This window comes from Glandiceps talaboti, chromosome 8, assembly GCF_964340395.1.
Source record: "Glandiceps talaboti chromosome 8, keGlaTala1.1, whole genome shotgun sequence".
Taxonomy (NCBI): domain Eukaryota; kingdom Metazoa; phylum Hemichordata; class Enteropneusta; family Spengelidae; genus Glandiceps; species Glandiceps talaboti.
The window spans coordinates 12,726,774-12,750,296 of NC_135556.1; the positions used below are offsets into that span (position 1 = coordinate 12,726,774).

Sequence of the window (23,523 nt, forward strand, 5' to 3'; positions counted from 1 at the left end):
GACAGACAGACAGACATACATACATACATACATACATACATACATACATACATACATACATACATACATTCATACATACATACATACATACATACATACATACATACATACACACACACGCACGCACACACACACTCACACACACACACACACACACACACACACACACACATATATATATTTGCACCCCTAACCATATGCCAACATATGTTATTTGTAGTGTCGTGAACATAGAATTAACATGTCATTTAAATGAAGTCACATGTCCCTGACTATTAATAGTGTGTACACGAACGAACGTGCCACAAGCATTAGGGTAAACCATTTGATCGGCGGGGAGGGGGGGCTGGAGAATTTGGACTCAACAACAACAAAATTACAGCCACCAGCAGTATTTTTTGGAGAGCAACTAGAGGGTAATTTGTTTTTGCCTACTCGGGGTTAGCAATTTAAAAAAAAATATAATGTTATGCTTTGCATGCATGCAAACAAACAAACAAACATAACAGGAGAGCCAAGTGTACGGGAGGGGGTTGTCCACTTCCCGACCCTGGAGATTTTTGAAATTCTAGTCCTAGTAAAAGAATGCTTTCTGATGCTATTTTAACATGTCGAGCTAGGTAGTAATAATAAGTGGTAAAACTTGATTCAAAATACAAGGGAGCGTGGGTACACCTAGAAAGTTTTTGAAATTCAAGAACTAAAAATGTTTTCTAGTGCTATTTTGATATGTCCAGGTGGCAACAATACTACATGTAGTTAACATTTGAATCAAAATACAAGGGAGCAGTGTAAGGAGTGTGTACAGAAAGTTTTGAAATTTAAGGACTGAAAGAGTGCGCGCGCTATCTGGTGTTATTTTAACATCTCAACGTGATAACAATACCTTTCCTGGTCACAGATGTTGCACAAACAGATTTCGAAACACGTTTGTGCCTTCAGCTATCAGAATGCTCAATCAATCGTCTACTATGTAGACCTGGCTGTTGTTTATACGACATGTGTGTAATGTGATATTGTACGTGTTTTGTTGGAATTTTGTGTATACTTTTTATATTTTGCATTGCTAAATCTGTATTTTAATCGGAATGGTGCAGTGGATTTCCCACTTGTCTTAGTATTGTATTTATTATGTTGTAATATTTGGGGAGGCTGTGTAAACCAAGTCACATTTCCAAGTTTTTATTGGACAAATAAAGTTTGTTTTTTTATTAATTGAAATTATAAATCAGAAAATTAATACAAAGTATATTGTTGCAAGCCATACCATTTAAATAATTTTATCATTTATGAATAATTACAGGAATCACTCTAGGTACTCAAGTCAGGTCAGTATTCTTAGTAATTAGATTTGATGGTATCGTTTCATTGCTGCACTTGCCAACAGTTAGTATAAACCTTTGACAAGAATTTTTAAAAGTTTAGGGCGGCATCCAGGGCGGCATGTAAAGGGGTATTTGAAATTTGTAGTTAGTTTCTGAATTTACAGCACAACAATTTTTGATCTAGCTCATACCTGTACACTGAAAACATAATGTTTTTTTCTGTTTTGATTTGGTCAGCAAATTTTGTTTACTGCTTTTGATTGGCGACAAATAGTTTTCTCGAAAATCCTCCCCCCCCCAAATAAAATGGTATACCCCTTAGAGTGTTCTAAGCTAAAAAATGTAAACTATACAGCTCAGACACATACCGAGTGTCCAATAATCCCTTTACACGAGTCTAGCCTCATTCCAATCTAGTGGGTAGTGTCTCGCTAGATGTAACGACTAGGTCGTCTGGCAATCACGAACCTGTAGTAAGTTGCAAATCGAGGGAGTCGTGTATCAAGTTTTGCGCTTCATTCTGACCTCTCTTTCTGAACTCACGTTTGATAATATGATATACATATATATGCATCTTGGAGATTATTCGAAGACTGAATCAAGCGATAACAGCCAAACTCTATCATCATCGCACTCAGCACGTACAGACTCTGCGGAAAACCAAGTTCGTGTCAGTCCAGCAGTCAATATTATGACAGGATTTCGTGTGGCAGGAACTCCATATATTCATGTGTCATTGAACATGTGTTCTTAGGAAGTAGTCCCCTGATACGTAAGTACACATAGTTCATTTAAATGCCCAGCTCACTCGAGGATTAGAATTTCATGTTTAGCTGTCTGACAGAGCTAAAGAAAATGTTGGTCTTGAAAAATAATGATCATGTGTTATATCGATATACCTTACTGATCATGTGTTATAGCCTCTACTGATAAGATAGCAGTGCGAGAACCTGGCATCACATGCCTTGACATGATCATGATTGATCCATCCCGGTACTTTCAAATTAAAGTTATGAGGAAAAACACTACCAGTTATTAAGCTTTAATTTGGGTGTTATGAGGGAATATTCAATGGACTCTTTAGTATCTCCCCCCCTGAACGAAATCAGGCATAAAATACCCACCCACCACCTTCTGGAATATGTGATGAACTCAGAACTTACTACACGTAAAAGGTCTTAATTGGTAGGGATATTGATACTGATGTAACGAGTCCGTAGTCTATGAATAACTGTGTATGTAATTGTAGGAGATGGAATGTACGGCTAGGGATACTGCGTGGTGCGTAGCTATTCATTAAGTAACAAATCGTAGTACATTGTACAATATGGAGTAAAGTGCGTTGTTGGCAAATGAAACATTTAAACTCCTGTATGTGTGATCAAGTCTACATTCTTGTTGTATAGAAGAACGCCATGCCCATAATTTCAAAAAACAATTTATCTTTGTACATTCCTGTGTCTCAGACACTGTTCCCGTTGTGAGCTTTACTCATTTTTAATATCCTTTCGTCTCTACGCCACCATCTGTTTGACTCACAGAGTTGAAGTGAAATACAAATTTGTTCACCATTAAGAATGCTCTATATTCAGTATGACATCTATAATAAATTGAACTGATGTATAAGGTCACGAGACAGGAGAATTATCCGCAAATTTGTTTTTATTTCTGTGGCTTTTAAGGAGCAAATGTCACTCAGACCGGCCTAAATCAAAAGCTTTTCTATGACATACATACATACATGCATACATACATACATACATACATACATACATACATACATACATACATACATACATACATACATACATACATACATACATACATACATACATGCATACACGCACACACGCATACATACATACATACATACATACATACATACATACATACATATATACATACATACATACATACATACATACATACATACATACATACAAACATACACACTATACACATACATACATACACACATACACACACATACATACATACATGCATACATACATACATACATACATACATACATACATACATACATACATACATTGTACATAGACAGACAGACAGACAGACAGACAGCATAGACTTCCCTTATACGGAAGGTAAAATGACATATTTTACTTATTCGTCAACATACAGTATACGTGCAAATGAAAAAGAACTGCTAGAAACATTATTAATCACATTTATTAGGTAGCAATTGAATAATACATAAAATACAACTAATAACTCTTTACCTATTTTAATACTTTGTATGATGATTTATACTCGGATGTAAATACATGCATCATTTAAATGACTAGGCCTTTGTTAACAAATGGACGTAAGATGGTCACACCAAGGCAATGAAAAACATAGACTACGAAATTTGCAAAGACCCCGTTTGAAATATTGCCACTACCATGTAATGAGTTCGTGCGAGCATACGAACTATTGTTAGTCATTTATTGAATTGGTTACCACGGTAACAGGACATATGTAGTGCAATGTATTCAAACAATGTACTATATTAGTTTTACACCTGTTACGTGTACAATATACAGGGATAGACTGTTACAAAATTGTAACATTATTGATGAAATATTCTGTTTAACAAAAATGATTGAAAAAAACAGTCACATCATGTCGTATACCTTGAAATTAAAACGTTTACTAATAGTTCTGTCTGACAAGCTTTCGCCCTGTTAACAGAACATCATCAGGTTACCGGTATACCCCCCCCACCACCACCACCACCACCACCACCACCACCACCACCAACAGGTGGTGTGTGTGTGTGTGTGTGTGTGTAGGAAGTCAGTGGTAAGATTTATCCGTAGCACAGTGCTCAATACGTCTGCACACAGAGCGGAGTATATGTTGAGGGTAGAAGAAAATCAAGTAGGGTTTTTCATCCCTACAAGCCTGTTTCGTGAGTAAATCACTCGTCAGGAAGCCTGTTTCGTGAGTAAATCACTCGTCAGGAGAACTGACGAGTGATTTACTCACGAAACAGGCTTGTGGAGACGAAAAACCCTACTTGATTTTCTTCTACCCTCCATATATATATATATATATATATATATATATATATATATATATATATATATATATATATATATATATATATATATATATATATATATATATATATATATTAGACACGTGTAGGAATTTAAACCACGTTCCTTGGAATGTAGTCAGAGTGCCTGTCAAGCTGAGCTAATGTTTCTAGTGTTAGATTCCATAAATCTTCTGATGTGTACATTACTTTCCTCCTGGCAGGTGAGAAGCCAACTCAGTAAACCTTTAACCCTTTAACCTAAAGATCCCATCAACAAAGGGTCCCTGCTAATGAGTCGCCAATATGTATACATTGTATGTATGTATGCATGTATGTATGTATGTATGTATGTATGTATGTATGTATGTATGTATGTATGTATGTATGTATGTGTGTGTGTGTGTGTGTGTGAGTGTGTGCCTGCCTGCCTGCCTGCCTGCCTGCATGCATGCATGTATGTATGCATGTAGGTAGGTAGGTAGGTAGGTATGTATATATATATATATATATATATATATATATATATATATATATATATATATATATATATATATATATATATATATATATATATATGTTTTTCTTTAGTATCAAACACCAATGTTTTTCTTTAGTATCAAACACCAATGTTTTTCTTTAGTATCAAACACCCGATGTAGGGCGCGTAAAATGTCCTTTGTAGTGTTCATTTTATGTCTGTGTGGTGGCATGTGTAGTTTATTTCACTTTAGACAAAATGTAACAAGAAACTGTACACATTCAATCTTGAAATCTAAAAGTTTAGCACATCTAGTTTCTTATTAGTTTCTGCGTGGTTGTATGATGCAGAAAAACTGCACGGTATTGAGAAAGTCATTGTATATCATGATGGACAGTACATTCGTGTATATAACTTCGTCATAATCCAAAAGCAGCATGCGTGAGCTTTTTTGACACTTCATCCTTCATGGTCTTGTGAACATTGAACCAAAATCAAAGTAATAGTATATTTGTTTACTGCACTGCGACCAACTGAGGCAAAATTGAAACTGAAATTTCTCCCACAGTTATCATTCTCTGTTTTCAAAATAAAGTTTCATATTTCAAAATAGACATACTGATCACAAAAAAAGCACGAAATGAAGACAAAGAAAAACAGACCCCTGTAACTATTCCACTTGTATGTTCTTCTATCTGATGCGTGTTCTTGCAAGCAGGGTTCTTCTTGAAAAATACAACAAAATCATTCAAAATGCAAATTAGTCTGTTGAATATGCATAGATTGTAACCAAACAATGATGAAATATGTTTAAAAGGTTACAATTCTTATTATGGGCAGATCCTAATGAGATATACAAATTCACCAGAGATTGGCAAAATATTCTAATTGGACTAATTGTTATACATCGAGTTTTATCTCAATATTACAATTATTGATTCAATTAGCATACTTGTAGCAAATTTCACTCAAACATATGATAACTATGAATTAGCTTAGATATTCATGTTTTCATGCCAGAATTGTGATAGCAGCACTCAGTACTCAGATAGATAGATTTATATGACGAGTCGACGACCCTCCCCAAATTCGTGAGTAAACGCTGCACTTTGTTGTAAATATAACTATTAAGTGGTTATGAAACTGTTGTACATCAAAATGATGAATACATGTTTCACCAGATTTAAACTGAATGCCTTCTGTAAGGGTAGTCTTACAATTTCATGATTTATGCAAGAAATTTAGCTCAACATCTGTGATTTTTTTCAAGTCCCAGTGAAAGTTAGTTGTCAAAAACGTTGGTCAAATGCCAGGAAAGCTTGCCATCCTCAACTGCACTTGGGTTTCGTAATCCCTTACATACCCGGGATATGTACACCCATTTCCACGGCAAATAATAAACGAAATTAAAACCTGCATAACATTGCTATTACGCATCAGAATGTTTACATACTTCATGGTACGCATCATAACAGTTGAACAACTTTAATAAAGTGAAGTGATACAGTATTATTGCCCTACTTCGTCCCTGGGTAAAGTGTATACATTCTTGTTTCAATCGAGATTGACAGACGCACCATCTGCTCCAAATCGTATACATGCGTGAAAGGTGTGAAGTGAGCAGACCATTGTGACTGTATATCTTTGCAATAAAGCTTACAGATGATGTGTATTTTCAGTGCTCACCTCCTTGCTTTGATGTATTAAACTGGGAAAGGGGTTTCAAGTGTTTGTATTGATATTTTCATTGAATCTGAAGATTATTAAATAATCTAAAATGTTGAAGCAAACAAAAATATTTCGACTTTTAATACTATTTTCATCAGATTATTTCTGAATGCCCAGGATATAATTATGCAAAAATACATGAATCTGAGGAAAAACATGCTTTTTTTCTCAGCTATGTTGATAACTATAGAGGGTTGTTATGGTGATGTTATGACAGTGATTTACACTGCATCCAACCTTTCCATGCAAAGCAGATACGTTGAGAGATTTGAATGTCAAGTGACCTAATGTAGAATGTGAAACGGTCATACCACTCTCACCACACGGTATCGAAAACAGGAAATTATATACGAGTACATAGGGACATGCAATCTTGTTTGTATGGATGGATACATAGAATATAACGTTACGAATGTGAATGATGATACAGGGCCGTACCTGACCAAATTACCAGCGGGGCGAACTTTGTCTTGGTGCAATCATGCATTTAAAATATAGAAACGTGGCTAATTTACATAAAATTGCATACAATTTAAATTATATATATTTTAGCATACGCAATCAAATATCATATGTAAGGCTAGAAAAAATAAAAAAGCTGGTCAACGGGCAACCTAACCCAACACATTGGGTAGGTTGGTAGGTAGGTAGAATTTCTTTTTCCACAATGCTTAACAAGGATAAAACAAACCATATATAATGATAGCAAAATATTTCAGGTCGAGTTTAGATAGAACTTATTCAGTCATCTTGATACTATCTCTTGCAATTTGTCTGCATAGCAGGTTAAATAAATGTTGTAGCTCCTCTCACCCTCTCTTCTAAAAAAATGTTAAGCCTCGCCAAATGAAACTCAAGCAATATTTTAGCCACCCCTTCTGTCACTACACTAAAGTGGAGATATAAAATTATGTTGTACAATATGATACATTAAAATAACGGTGATAGCCAACAACAATAATACTCCGAATGAGATTACTTTCCACAGGATGTGGATTTCACACGCATACGAAGATGTCTCTAATTAGCTCTAACCTATCGAGGGAGGTACTTAGCCAGACACCATCCATCTTGTTTTGGGAGAAAGACAATTATCACCTTGATTACTACTGATTGGAGAGACAACTCCAAAGGTGAAAAAAAAATGAAAATAAGATAGTGTAGGAGGCCATTTAGAGGCATAAAATATCAAACCATTGACATAATTTAAAGTCTTACAATGCGTGAATATTGTAATAAAATACCAGAATTGAAACAATTATGCTATACATTACATATTATCTGGAAGTGTATTTTGTTGTGGCAAAGCTGAAAGATATTTTGCGGATGTGCACTTGGTAAATGACTTCTCCTGATGTTTAATTTGGTTCCAAAGAATCCCAAATAAAGAGCAAAACATTTCAAGACTTTCAGACTTTGATGGCCCTATGACTGTTCTGCCCACTTCCATGGTCGTAAACTTTTGCTCAATTCTATTTAGTGCACATTGGATATGCAACAGCTTAATTTAATCTCAATTCATGCTTGTATGCATCAGCAGAGCCAAGTAAACCACTGTATAAGATATTATATAATTTGGAATATACTCAAATGTATATTGTTACTGTACTATTCAGAAAATATAAAGAAATATCCTTAATTTTGAAACAAATGCGAAGCCCGCATGAGGATATATTGCCCATCACCAAAAAAATATATATGGGTAGGTTGAACAGCTTTTTCATTTTTCCTGGCCTAATGTCACATCTGTCAAAGTAGTTGCCGAAAAGATATCACATTCAAAGTAAAAAAAACAACCAAACTTTTAAATTAAAAAAAATTGGATGGTGCTTTCTCAAATAAGTAACACATGTATAACAAAATAATCATTTTCTTTACCCTACTCCCAACACTTTTATGGCCCTCCTTTATGTTGGAACCCAAGGTGAACTCAGTGAATTCTCCTTGTCATTATCATTATAATGGAAATAGTTGAAGTTTGGATTTTAATGTCGAGGTACAGCTCTGTTTAGAAATTCAGGGCCATTCTTTCCATAGCAAATTGTCGCTTCAAAATGAATTGCGTAATAACGCTCGTGTCAGTGCAATGAGATAATTATATCACACAACATTTTAACCAAAGACAATGTCGAACACAATTATTGAAAGTGGATCAGATTCTTTAAAGAGTGGATCTTAAATTGCGTACCTAGTTTAATAGTTTTTCAGGGCCACCAAATATTCCAAAAAGAGGTCTACCGTTTTATCAGTAAATGTTTTAATATAAGGAACAAGTTGTAAATGAGGTCGAGTGCATCTTCGGAGTCACTGCATGCAACAGGCGACCTCGCGTTGAACGACTTTTACCGTCTTTTTTGGAGTTTCACTCTCTGACATTATTGCGACTTGCTATCTTCAAATGAAGGAGACTTTCAAGACTCCTGTTACTCGTGGAAAATGCACAGTGCATGTGAACTTCTTTTGTACTTCCCGCACAAAGAATTTTTAAAGTTACAATTTTTAACTGGACACATTTTTATTCAAAGTTAAGCCAGCGTACAATAGAGATATAAGATACATATTAGCGAGGAGTCAGTGTACAGTCACTTTTGACTTTAGTGAACCATCAATTTAAATCGCGCATGCTAGGAATCGTCACTTAAATAACGATTTTAATAACATCGCTATGTATTCAAAAAGTCGCTTTTTTCCTTGTTTTTTCCAAAATCTCAGGGGAGGGGGAGGCAACTGCCCCCTGCCCCCCTTCAGGCTACGGTATTACTGGTTGTACTTTACTCCATCTTGCTTGATGCTGCCAGTACGTATAGTATATCAAGCGAGAGTGTCAGTGTATGGAGAATACAAATCTCCAATCGAGGCAACGTCGCTGCTTGTGAACAAATTAATTTCAGCTCAACTGTTTTGTATCTAGGTATTAAAAGCTGCCGTGTCGTGTCGTGTCGTGTCGTGACGTGACGTATCATATTAATACTTTAAATCGTGTTGTGTGATAACTCACCACTTTACTGGTTCACCTTTGTGTCACCTGAAGGAGTGAGTTTAGTGTTGATTTCACGGTTGTCTTTCTAAATTTACAATATGAAGTGTGCTGTAGATCTGACGGCTGTCCTGCTAAACGGACAATATGAAGTGTGCTTTAGATTGGACGGTTGTCCTGCATAACGGACAATGCGGAGTATGGTGTATAAGTGGATGGTTGTCCCAGGTTACTAAATGGACTGTGTGAAGTGAGTTGCAGATTGCAATTGGACGGTTAATAGTTGTTGAATGTTTGTGTTACATACCCGGTACATAATAATTTGATAGCTAACCGACTTGTGGAAATATAGAAATGTCTGATCGACCTCAAACAGCTGTGACACTAGTATAATAGAATAGAATATATCGTGAGAAAGCTTCCTCCAGCACAACAGGAAAGTGCATTGACGTATTGTCACTACACTGTTACCAAACACGTGCACTTCATACAGGGAATCACACTCACTTGGCTAGTAGTACTCACTCAGGAATCAATGCACATTGACCAACAGGATGCTTGTAGATAGATTATTTCACAGCTTAGCGGCAAATATGAGGCAGATAAGATTACGATCACGATCAAGCTCTTTGTGGCGGTAGGATTCTGAAGTTTTGCAGACATAACGCCAGGTATTCAGGCTATACATATACACGATTTGATAACATAATTTACTGATGGCAGACGTTTAAACACCATCGAAGGTCATCGAAACAACCTTAAACTGGAATAGTTTAATTGAGGTTTTTTTTTGTAAATGTATTCACCCTCCTCAAATGCTTATAAACTCAACCTGACGTGTGTAACTTCTTAAGTTTCTAACACCGGTCATCCTTCTCATTCAACAGACCGCGAATACAATGTTGATGAAATGGACCAGAAGACGGACATATTTATCATGCCTCGCAGCATTCATATTAATGCTGTTGCAAACTGTTCAACTCTTCCTCCAAGTGTCTGAACCAAATACAGCCGTGGAAAACCACGGTGAACCCATTGTAAAGAGGTGAGCATTGCATCGGAATCTACGATTAAGACAATATCTTACATATTGCAAAGAAATTCAACATTCAAGTGTCAGTTGGAAATTATTCATAAATGTTCAATTAAAGTGAAATGAATTACAGTGACGTATTCATGATAAAGCCAAACCAAACACGCCCTCATCTACCAAAGTCAAGCGTGTCAAAATAACGCATCTATCTTTGGTGCATACTATCTCCGACCACTAACGAATCTTTTTAGTGGTCTGAGATAATAATAATTAATTTATTCCCACGTACAAAATTTGATTACAGAACAGAACAGAACAAAATATCCTTATCTATATACAATAAACGTGTTATTCGGGAAAAGGGTGTGGAAGTAGTTGTTACACAACTAATCGAGTCCTCCTCTCACAAAACATATGACACTCATCATTAATGTTGCCCTGTTTCAATCAAGAATAATTAAACGTGGTAGATGATACATGGAAATACACTGAAATTACAAAATAGATTAAACATGAGCTCTAGATCCCGAAACAACCAGACTGTAGACATTTTTAAATTCCCGCTTAAACTCTGACCTGCATTGTATAGTCCTAATATGCACTGGTATTTTATTCCATAGTTTCGCACCTGTATATTTTATGTTGAATTGGCCCGACCTATGTTTTGTTCTTGGAATATTCAAATCGCTTCTCCTGCTTTGCCGTGTTGAATAAGAATGGCTAATTGGAGTGAAGTAATCGTGGAAGATGCTTGGTAGTCTTGTATGTAAAACATCATAGACAAACATCGCTAATTGTAGGCTGTGTTGTTGAAAAATGTTTAGAATACCGAGCTTTTGAAATAATGGTTCTGAAGGTACATTCCATTTGCTAAAAGTCATAATACGAATTAATCGTTTTTGTACAATAAATAATTCATCAAGGTAAGTTGGGTACGTACCGCCCCATACTTCCAGTCCATAGGTGATGTGTGGGAGAACAGTGGAGTTATAAAGCATGATAAGTATATGTTGAGGCACAACTTTGCGAATATGTAGGAATATGCCTGTAAGTTTAGAATTTACTGCAGTGGCTTTCAGGACATACACTGATCAATTGACACTCCAACAAATGATGCGGTATCAGTTTCTTGTAGTATTGTGTCTTTTATGCGCATAGATCCAATGTTATCCACTGTTTTCCTTTTGCTTTTCAGAATAAAGTAATTCGTTTTAGCTAGATTTATCGTTAGCTTATTCGCATCACACCAATTTGTGATATTTGTTAATTCATAGCACACTGATGTCATATCAATAACATTACTTCTATCAGTAAAAGTATGGAATAAATTTGAATCACCGGCATACAATCTAAACTCAAATAAATCGGAAGATAATGGTATATCATTAATATATACAAGAAAAAGTGTAGGTCCTAGAATTGAGCCTTGGGGAACACCACAAGTAATTGCCCGTTTGGAGATATTAACACCATTTATACCTACAAACTGATACCTGAAAGTGAGATAATCTTTTAGCCATTGAAGGGGCGAACCTCGTATTCAATAATATTCTAATTTCGATATTAGAATATCATGATTTATGGTGTCAAACGCTTTCGAAAAATCAATGAATAACCCAGGTGTTGGATTTCCCTTATCAATTTCTTCAAGAAGATGTTAGGTGAGGCTGATCAAAGACAGTTTCGTGCCATGTTGCTTCCGAAAAACCATATTGGTGTTTGTGAAATGTGTTGTTTTTCTCACAGAAGTTTAAAATTTGATTATTAACCATTTTTTCAACAATTTTGCTGAGTAAAGGCAAAATACTACCTACACTACCTATTTTTTAATTTTGAACTAACCTCACTGTTTATGAAAACCCCTTTGACATATTCATTTGTCTTCTGTTCCACAGGATAGTCCCTCCCATCGGTCGTATTCAACTGAAGAACGCAACTCTATTCTCGAAGTATGCATATCAGAGTGGTCGTATTCCGAATGTTGGTTATCCCGTCGTACCACGGGAAAACTTCATCCCGAACTTCTTCACTAAATTGTCAACTGAAGAAAGGAGCGCCCTCAGCGATAAGGCGGTTGCAATTTCATTTCTTCATCACCAGAAGTGTGCGGGGATGACGATGCGTCGATGCATGGACAAAGTGGCCAGAACCTTCTCAATGGAACACCCTCGTTTGATCTGGGATGGATCCGTCGTTAATTTCTACAAGAAGATAGCTGTAGATGGACACACACCAAATGATGTATTGCTATATTATGGAGACGCTGCTTTCGGAGTGTGTGATACTAAAATGAATGGGGAACTTTGTTCATATTTTACAATACTGCGTGAACCGTACGACCGTATTGTATCTGCCTATGAGTACTGCATCGCAGTTCATTCCATGGATCCAATATGTAACCTATGGAATGTACAAAATATTTCAATTGAGGAATTCGCCCTCCATACGGGAAGTCATTTGTTTTCCCAGTTGCTGTACAACGTGGAAATATGTAACCTTCCGGCAACAGGCGAAGAACTACGGTCGGTTGGAAATCACGATTCGATAGATTGGTCAATGCGTAAACCGTGTTGGTATAAACATAAAGCGTACATGGAATACCATTTAAGTAAAACATCAAAAGATCAGCTTTTATCTTACATCAATGATAATTTAGAAAATTGGTTTATGATCATAGGGACGACTGCAGAATACGACCTAACACTCAAAATGTTAGACCGCGCATATGGTATTTCGTTTAGTAGTATTTGTAAAAGAGATTCAACGAATATCAATATGGAGAGGACGCCAGAAAAAGAGAGAGAAGAACGGCGGCAAAAACTTCACGCTGATTATAGAGTGCGTGAAGCACTGTATTATGACGTCAGAATTTATGAGCAAGCGATGAGGATATTTGAAAAACAAAAGAAGAACTATTTTAGTGAAAAAATCGAAACTTCTCACGATAAGAGAAATACCAGCGCTTTTTATTCTAATGGTTACGCTTGATGCTTGATCAGCGGCGGCTATATAAGTTTCGATGTTGTGTCGTTATTACAAGCTGTAAACCCAAGCCGGCAGTACTAGTGTGTTGGAGTGAATGGGAACATCTGTCATTTGTTTTAAACATGGAGGGGGGACTGGGGGAGGGGGTATATTAATTGGGGTACATCTCTGATGTGACCAAACCGACTAGAAAATCAAAGACAGAACTAAGTGATATACATGCTGAGTAACATGTCAAAACTATTACTTGCCTTTGTGTGACAACAAAACAAAACAAAACAAAACAAAACAAAACAAAACAAAACAACTATCAAATAAATGAAAAATGAACAAGCAAACGAACGACAAGTATAGGGACAAATAAAATAATAAAATAAACCAGCAAATAAACAGATACTCGTGGGGGTTTTGTTTTGTTTTGTTTTGTTTTGTTTTGTCACACGGTTCCTGGGTCCCCTGTGGGTATTCTGGATATTTGGAAGGTTGGTTTTTTATCATCAGTTTACTGTGACCGCGACAATTTAAAAGTAATAAGGCTGCGGTCAGAGGAGATACCAGGGGGATGGCATGAAAAAATGAGGGGGGGGGGGGGTCTTCAAAATATTTTGAAGCGCAAGGGGCTGTGGTTGTCTTTGTATGAGTAATGATGGAGACAGAGGCAGAGAATATTTTGTTTGAATAAAATTAAAGATAATAAGCATTCTTCTAAAATCATGAAAATACCGTAGTTGTTGACGTAGAAGTTTACTCACCTGTGCTTTAGACTGGGGCAAATATGTTGGACTTACGTCATCTCCACGCATGCGTTCTTAAGAGAAAGTCGTGAGCAGAATGCTCACGTTCAGCTCGGCGTACACACGAGGAAAAATTCACGTCATACAATGCCAAAAATCTGTAAATGTCATTAAATATGCAAATTAGTAATAAGAACAAAACAGAGATGGAACATCCAGTCAGTAGCTTGCATTTGAATTAAAGCGATGATTTCATATTAAGAAATCATCATCAATGTATCTACAGTGTTTCATGATATTTTCAAACAATAATGGAAAATATATCCATTAATCAGTAAATGTCATGAATTATGCAAATTAGTCATTCATGGGTAAATTATACCTGTCATATCAAAGGGACATGTTGATATTACTGGGTTTCATATTTTCGATATACATATCACATTAGATGACTTCCTGAGCAGCTATACAGAAGTATCTATAATCGGCCAATCTCATTAATTATGCAAATTGGTCATTCATATGCAAATTCTACCTGTTATATCAAAGGGACATGTTCACACTGCTGGGTTTCATATTTTCAATATACATATCACATTAGATGACATCATGAGCAGCTTTAAAGAAGTATCTATAATTGGTAAATCTCATTAATTATGCAAATTGGTCATTCATATGCAAATTCTACCTGTTATATCAAAGGGACATGTTCACACTGCTGGGTTTCATATCTTCAATATACATATCACATTAGATGACATCATGAGCAGCTATAAAGAAGTATCTATAATTGATAAATCTCATTAATTATGCAAATTGTATGCATCTTTGTGCCTATTCACACAATCTAGCACACACTACATGCACCACTACGATAATACCACTCAAAAAATTGGCATATAAATATAGGAGTCATAACAAAAAAATATGGCGACGAGGATGGGATTCGAACCCACGCGTGCAGAGCACAATGGATTAGCAGTCCATCGCCTTAACCACTCGGCCACCTCGTCTGCTTACGTGACGACGATGTAACATTTGAACAATTTTTGAAATAGGCTTTTTTTAAAATTCTTTTCACTTATATGAAAATAACTATGAGGCTTCATTTGAATAAAGACAATCGTCAGCATGATGTAACGGGTTGAATATTATCTTTTCAGGTTTCATTTGAATAAATACAACATAAAAATGGTGGTTGTGTGTCATTGTTCATTTTTAAATAGATATGAGTAAAAAAAATATTTATGTCATGATGTTTGTGCTAAGTGCATATATGTAATCTCTTACTCTCCTTTTGTTGATGTGTATGTATGTATGTATGTATGTATGTATGTATGTATGTATGTATGTATGTATGTATGTATGTATGTATGTATGTATGTATGTATGTACGTACCATACAAACAATGGTTTGATGGGTAAGTACATGGATGCAATGATTGATCAATAAATCGATCAATAAATAAATAAATAAATAAATAAATAAATAAATAAATAAATAAATACAAAATGAGAAAAGCAATATATTGAACAAAAAAGGGTGGCACCTTCCACCCCATGGATGGTTGAATTAAGCAGGGAAGATATGAAAGTGAAAAGAAATTTTAGAACACAGGAGAAACTATTGGCAGACGTTGGGACACGACAGTCGAAAAACTGAGAAACAGGTAAAAGAAAGTTTTAATATGTCAAGAAAAGTTGAAAAATGAAGACAGACCTCTCATCACTTCCCTGAGTATGTGATACGATTGAAGTTAATTGCGATAAGACTGAAGTTAGTGGCTAAACACAAGAAAAAAAAAGAAATACATGTTCTACCGAAAAACCAGCAATTTCCAATAGCGTAAAATTGTGTTAGAGGGCGCTTCACTTTCGCGTTTGTCCGAAAACAATATGGCTGCGCCCATGGACAGACACATTCGGTGACTGAGATGATGAAACCACAGCGAAATTACCGTTTTTTCATTCCGCATTCTATCGATAGATCATTTTGAAGTTTTGCACTAGTTCGAAAAGAAGAGTACATATTTATATGAAAGGTTGTTGTCGCGTGACTCAATGTTGTCAGTCAAAACAACGTGTCTTTGACATCGACAAAACGTTACAGGTAGTACATGATGCGAAACTTTCGAACATTGCATTCCCTATTGCGTTACTCGGGACTGAATAATGCATACGATACTACAACAACGCGAACTGTGCTCCCAGTATGGAGAGTGTTGCGTCGTAACAAAAGCAGGAAAATGTTCGAGAGCGAGGTCGATCCAGTTAAAACAATCGCACCTTTAGCTGCAGTACCAATTTTAGAAGACCACGAGATTATCTTCAGTCCCAACGCTGATCAAATCAAAGAGGGTAAAGAATTGTTTGTACCCAAAAGGAATTACAGAATCGATTTTGTAACTTCAGCACCAAGGCCAGAATTCGCTCCGCAACATAACTTACCAGAGGTTTGTAGCTTCCTTGAGTTGTAGCATATAAAATCTAATATAATGTTATTTTATACCTACTAGTACTCCTACTTTGAAAACGGTGAACGAGACTCGATTCTCCCTCAACACCAAGGAGGGACGTTAGTCATTATCATAATTGAGTTCCGACTTATTCCATCTGCTAGCAGGACTGTTTACTAACCACATATTTATTTATATTACTGATAATAAACAATCAATAATAATTATATATAACTATATAAATATATATATATATATATATATATATAGTACATATACATATACATACATATACATACATACATACATACATACATACATACATACATACATACACACACACGTACACGTACACACATACATACACACATACACACACACATACATACATACATACATACATACATACATACACACACACACACACACACACACACACACATACATACATACATACATACATACATACATACATACATACAAGGACATATGACAGGAATGTCCCTCAATGATGATCAATGTTTATCCCATTTGGGATAAATGCCGCTCCTTGGGCACTCTGGCACAACATGGAAACAGGTATGTATGCATTCTACTGTCAAATACCCACAAAATAGCCAAGTGTCAGACATAAAGGTTGTCAAGGGCAATTTTTCAGTACACATGTTTGAATCGTATTTTATCTGAAAAAAGTTATACGTTTATCCCGATCACGGATAATGCAAGATAATTATCCTAATTGGAATAAATCAAAAGTGGGTAAACCAATGGTACCTACCAACAATTTAATTCAATTTTTTTTGTCTGTATCGGGATAAATGTGGAAGTACAGTAACATTGTATAATAATGATCCTGATCAGGAGATATTTGTGACTAAGATAAAAACCACAGAAGCTGTGATTATGAACCACTTCATGGGTAGCTGTAGATGTATAGTTAAGGTATCATTACTTTGTTAGACATATCATATTTATATTGGTATATCTTTTTTTCAGGTAGCCTTCGTTGGGCGGAGCAATGTAGGAAAGTCATCATTGATCAAAGCTATATTCAATCAAGCACCAGAAGTGGTAGTGAAAACATCAAAAACTCCTGTAAGTTTTATGTACAGTCTTTTCTCTTCTTAATTTTGATATGTAAAGATTGAAGGTCTGCACTTGACATTGCGATTAAAAAATATACATTGAAACATTATGACATGGCATGCATGACCCAACCTTACCAAACCCAACTCAACAAAACCCAACCTTACCCAACCCAACTCAACAAAACCCAACCCACAAAACCCAACCCAACCCAACAAACCTAACCCAACCCAACAAAACCTAACCCAACCCAACAAAACCCAACCAAACCCAACCCACAAACCCAACCCAACCCAACAAAGCTAACCCAACCCAACCTAACCCAACCCATCCCAACTCATCAGAACAAAACCCAACCCAACCCAACAAAACCCAACCCAACCCATCCCAACAAACCTAACCCGACCCAATCCAACAAAACCTAACCCAACCCAACCCAACAAAACCCAACCCAACCCAACCCAACCCAACCCAACCCAACCCATCCCAACAAAACCCATTTTGATGCATTAAGACATTTTTGTCCATTCATAAATGGCAGCAATTCATATCTTTGCCTAAACTTGTACTTTTTTTGTGTGTTAGTTTTAATATTCAGTATTCAAACATTTCACATCTAGCCATTGATATAATTATTTCCAAAGGTTTTGTTTCATGATATTCAAGCTATTCCTATTCAGCCATTTCTATAAATTTTAGGGTCATACCACATTGATGAATCTTTTGTTTATCAAGTTATGACATTCAAACTGGAAACATGCAGGTATTTCTATAATTCTTAGTGTCATAACAAGTTGATGAATGTCTTGTTTATGACATTCAAACTGTTCACATCTGATCATTTCTATATTCCCAAGGGCCATACATTGCTACATTCACTGTGGTTCATACCACATTAGTGAATGTCTTGTTTGTGACATTCAAACTGTTGACATCTGACCATTTCTGTATTTACTGTGGGTCATACCAAATTGATGAATGTACTTGTTTGTGACATTCAAACTGTTCACAATTGTCTATTGCTACATTCACTGTGGTTCATACCACATTAGTGAATGTCTTGTTTGTGACATTCGAACGGTTGACATCTTACCATTTCTGTATTTACTGTGGGTATTACCAAATTGATGAATGTACTTGCTTGTGACATTCAAACTGTTCATAATTGTCTATTGCTACATTCACTGTGGTTCATACCACATTAGTGAATGTCTTGTTTGTGACATTCAAACTGTTGACATCTTACCATTTCTGTATTTACTGTGGGTCATACCAAATTGATGAATGTACTTGTTTGTGACATTCAAACTGTTCATAATTGTCTATTGCTACATTCACTGTGGTTCATACCACATTAGTGAATGTCTTGTTTGTGACATTCAAACTGTTGACATCTGATCATTTCTATATTCACAAGGGTCATACCACATTGATGAATGTACTTGTTTGTGACATTCAAACTGTTCACATCTGACCTTTTCTATATTCACAAGGGTCATACCAAGATGGTCAATTTCTTTCAAGTTGGTAACTCCTTAATGCTGGTTGACATGCCAGGTTATGGATACAGACAACCCAAGGACTTTGCTGAGTCAACAGAGGCTTACCTTGCAACAAGAAAGAAGTAAGTAATGTTTTAGCTACAGGTTTGGAACCCTGGTAACAAAGGTGATAAAATTGGCATAGATTCCCATACCTAATAAACCCAGTAACAGGCAAGCATTTACAAAAACGAAACTTGTTACAAACAGGGAAAGTAAATAAATGAATTAGATTAATAACACTTGGCACAACATGTTGGAAATACAGAGACTTGTATTACATTTCATGGTTTGATAAGAATAGGGTCGTTGCCTCTTTACATAATAGCTCATATTCATAAACAGATTTCACATTCCCCTGTCACCGTCATGTACACATAAAGAGGCCATACAACTGTTCTTGTCAAATCATGAAATGTAATACCACACTTGTAATCCAGCCTTCCGTTTACTAGGATAGGTGCACACTAGATCTATTGTTCTCCAATGTGGTAGATTACACAAGTGGGTGATAGCAGTTCCTCTGTTGTGCAATTCTAATCACCCTGTGATCAACATAGTGTAAACATTAGAAGTCCCAAAACAGCACTGCAAGTTAATGAACCTCCAAATAAAATAGTTTTCAGAGAAACCTCCCTACTGAAACTTTGATTAAACCAACATCCATCCAATATTATCACTTGCATCTTTCTTGTTTTTTGAGGGGGTTTTGACATCACTAACATTTTCAAAGGTGTACAATAATGTTTTACCACAATTTACTTCTGTCCTAAAGCAAAGCGTATGTTAATGTATCTCCCAAAAGAACATTGGTGTAGATACTGTATATGATAATATTACTAATTATTGAATGTACATTTTGTGGCAGTTTGAAGAATACAATTCTGTTGATTGATGCCAATACTGGAGTGAAGGAGATCGACCTTGTTGCCATAGAGATGTTGGAGCAGTTTTCACTTCCATATTTGGTGAGTTTAACAGTCAGTATTTTGTATGCAATATATAATTTATAAATACTAATTTGCAAGCCTTTCATTTGTTTTTGTTTTTTTCTGCAAAGTTTTGCTTACATGTTTAATAACTGTTATCAATCAATCAATCAATCAATCAATCAATCAATCAATCAATCAATCAATCAAAAACTATATAAAGTGCATGAACTTTTCCAAAATTTGCCATGGTGGCACTCTACTTCCTGTCTGTGTGTACCTTGGGGGTATACATGGTATAGGTTACTTGGTTAATCATAGAGTAGTGCTGCTTTCCTCAATATCTGAACAATATGAAAAACATCCCTGATTTACACTTCTACTGAATACAAGGAACAAAGCTCTTAAGAAACGGTACTATGAGGTGATGAGGCCCCCAATTTGAGCGAGGACACTGTATTCTCAATTTCCTGTTTGCAGTCTACAATGGCCTATTCAGTGTACAGATATGTGCAAGGGCACTGAAAAAGAAAGCCAAGATTTGCAGTATGGTTGCTTAAAATGCCCCCTGCCTAATGTCTTTCTAGGATTTATTAAGAGTGGGAGAATGTACTTCAACCACAGGGGGCAGGGAAAATGTTAATAATGATGATTTGATTTGATTTGATTTGACGTGATGTGATGTGATGTGATGTGATTTGATTTGATGTGATGTGATTTGATTTGATTTGATGTGATGTGATTTGATTTGATGTGATGTGATGTGATGTAATTTGATTTGATGTGATGTGATTTGATTTGATTTGATGTGATGTGATTTGATTTGATTTGATTTGATAGGTATTATTAGGTATAATGTAATTAGACCAAATCAGTATGCAAATACATGTTTATTTGGTGTGATAATCTCCCAGAGGATAAGATGGTAGGAAGGAAAACTGTGAATGAAATTCATACCTAATTATAAGGTGTGAGGTTTTTCATTCCGATACAGGAAATTGAATAGAAGAAAGGACACAGTGTCTTTATTCAGTCAATAAAGAGAGATGCCAATAATGGAGTAAAGGGGGTCAACGTTGTTGCCATAGAGATGTTGCCATAGAGAATATTCAGTTGAGGGAAAGACTAGTCAGGGAAAGAAAAAGCATGGAAAAGTCAGATGGAAACATCAAATCAGATCAGATCTTTAGTAATATTGTTGCTGCACCCTGTGCTTCAACTTAAGATTGGCAGAATGACAAAGTTCAACTGGTAGGCTATTCCATATTAATGGGGGGGGGCAGCATGTGAAAATGATTATGTGCCTTTCACTTCTGCTTATGTGACTGATATGTTCAAAGTATGTAATATCTTATTTTTACAGATCGCTATGACTAAAATAGACAGACCTACTAAACATGCATTACTGAGAAGTGTCTTCCAGACGAGAGATGTTATTAGAGAAAAAACTTCATTCTGTTTACCACAGCCGTTCCTTGTCAGGTACAGTATGTAATATTACTGCAGAAAATAGGCTATTGGACAAATAAGATGAACACAAAGATAGATTACGCAAGTGGTTGGTAGCGGTGCCTTGTTATGGGGATATCATTTCCTTGTAATCAAGATAGTGTAAACTCTGAATGAGGTTGAATGTGTGTAGTGAGTTTTCTTTGTAATGATGACACAAATTGTGTTGTCATTAGAAAGCCGGACAACTCACTATCAGAGACACTGTCCTTCTGTGAGTGTAATAGGGAACTTGCAATCCAGACTGAGCATGCTCAGATGCAAAGGACTGTGGGTTTATCAGTGGCTATCGTAATACCTAATATGGAGCTACTGATAAAATAAACCTCCCACAATGGTCAGGGCAACTATGAATTGGTCATTTGTGGTTAAAAACAATGTAACATTATTGTTTACAATACTATTTGATTAGTGTTTATTATCACATTTCCCATGATGCAACATTCAACATGGCGGGTTTGCAAGTTCCCTATTACATCAATACTCATTGATGATATGAATCTTGTAATCCTGCCTTCGGTTTACTAAGATAGATGCAAACTAAATCTATTGTTTTTCAGTGTGGTAGATCACACAAGTGGGTGATAGCAGTTCCTCTGTTGCGCAACTGTAATCACCCTGTGATCAAGATAGTGTAAACATTGGAAGTCCCAAAAGAGTACACTGCAGCTCAGACCAATATACTTTTGTAGTGGTCTGAGACTGCCAGCAAGTTCATAGATCTCTCTCCATAAAATTATGTGATGCCTCTCTACTGAGACTACAATTAAACCAATGTCCATTCAATAGTTTATCACAGTTGTATCAACATGTTGCAACAATAGTTTTAGTCTGTGTCTATCTTAGAAAACCAAAGGCTCAATTACCAGAGTAATATGTCAACTAGTTGAAATGATGGTTTTACTTTGTGTCTGTTTGTATGTTACCATTGGCAATATTTTGACAGCTCCACAGTTTTTAAAGGATTTACACTGTCATCGAATAGTCATCGCTTTATTTACTACATGCCTAAAATTTATAATACAGTTATAATTGCCGATAGTGGAAACGGAAATAGAACTCAACCAATTGTACCATGTTGTACAGCATACGTCTGAGGATGTGAAAATTGTAGGAATTGTGCTATTCAGAAGAATATTTTGTTTATTTTTCTTATTTAGTTCACATAACTTAAATGGAGTAGCCATGCTGCAGTCATTCATCGGACAGATCACAGGAGTCATCTCATCACAGCCTACGACAGACTCCATCAATGTGCAAAGGTGATGAAAAACTGGTGTCGGACATCTTTGAAATGTGCAGATTATTAGTTACTTTCTTTGAATACAATGCTCATGATTTCTGTAAGCCTCCCGTCTTGAGAATTCAGAGACTAAAGAATATGTCTTTTAACATTCTACAGTTTCCTCTGAACCCCAAAATAGTATTTGGATATCAGTTTTTAATAGTAATAATGTGTATTTATAATGTGCTTGTGCTGCGATAAGTGCATAGGATTAAACCATTCGCATAGCAACCTCTATCCAGGGTACCCAATCGTACAACTTGATTGATTGGGGCACAATCATCGTTCAAATCTTGCCCGAGGACTTTTGCCAATCAGAAACAAACAGCAGCAACAGAGCTTCAACCTGCTGCAACCTGCAGATCCAAACTGGCCACTCTAACCTTTTCTCCAGTAGTAAGGACTCTT

General features: G+C 36.0%; 1 protein-coding gene and 1 non-coding gene across 2 annotated transcripts; one reads left to right on the top strand and one right to left on the bottom strand.

Moving 5' to 3' along the window:
- Positions 1 to 15,240: 15,240 nt before the first annotated feature.
- Positions 15,241 to 15,322, bottom strand: Trnas-gcu (transfer RNA serine (anticodon GCU)). Its single transcript has one exon. It is a non-coding gene; the product is annotated as a tRNA-Ser (tRNA).
- Positions 15,323 to 16,424: 1,102 nt separating this feature from the next.
- On the top strand, positions 16,425 to 23,096 carry LOC144439207 (GTP-binding protein 8-like). The gene is made up of 6 exons (XM_078128478.1): positions 16,425 to 16,762; positions 17,762 to 17,860; positions 19,345 to 19,475; positions 20,261 to 20,360; positions 21,685 to 21,803; positions 22,991 to 23,096. The coding sequence occupies exons 1-6, from the start codon at positions 16,427 to 16,429 to the stop codon at positions 23,094 to 23,096; spliced, it is 891 nt and encodes a 296-aa protein (XP_077984604.1). The 5' UTR covers positions 16,425 to 16,426.
- Positions 23,097 to 23,523: the final 427 nt, after the last annotated feature.

Coding starts and splice junctions, on each gene's coding strand:
- LOC144439207 (XM_078128478.1), top strand. CDS start 16,427: ATGATGCGAAACTTTCGAACATTGCATTCCCTATTGCGTTACTCGGGA. Junction 16,763..17,761: donor CGCAACATAACTTACCAGAG/GTTTGTAGCTTC, acceptor TCTTTTTTTCAG/GTAGCCTTCGTTGGGCGGAG. Junction 21,804..22,990: donor CCACAGCCGTTCCTTGTCAG/GTACAGTATGTA, acceptor TTTCTTATTTAG/TTCACATAACTTAAATGGAG.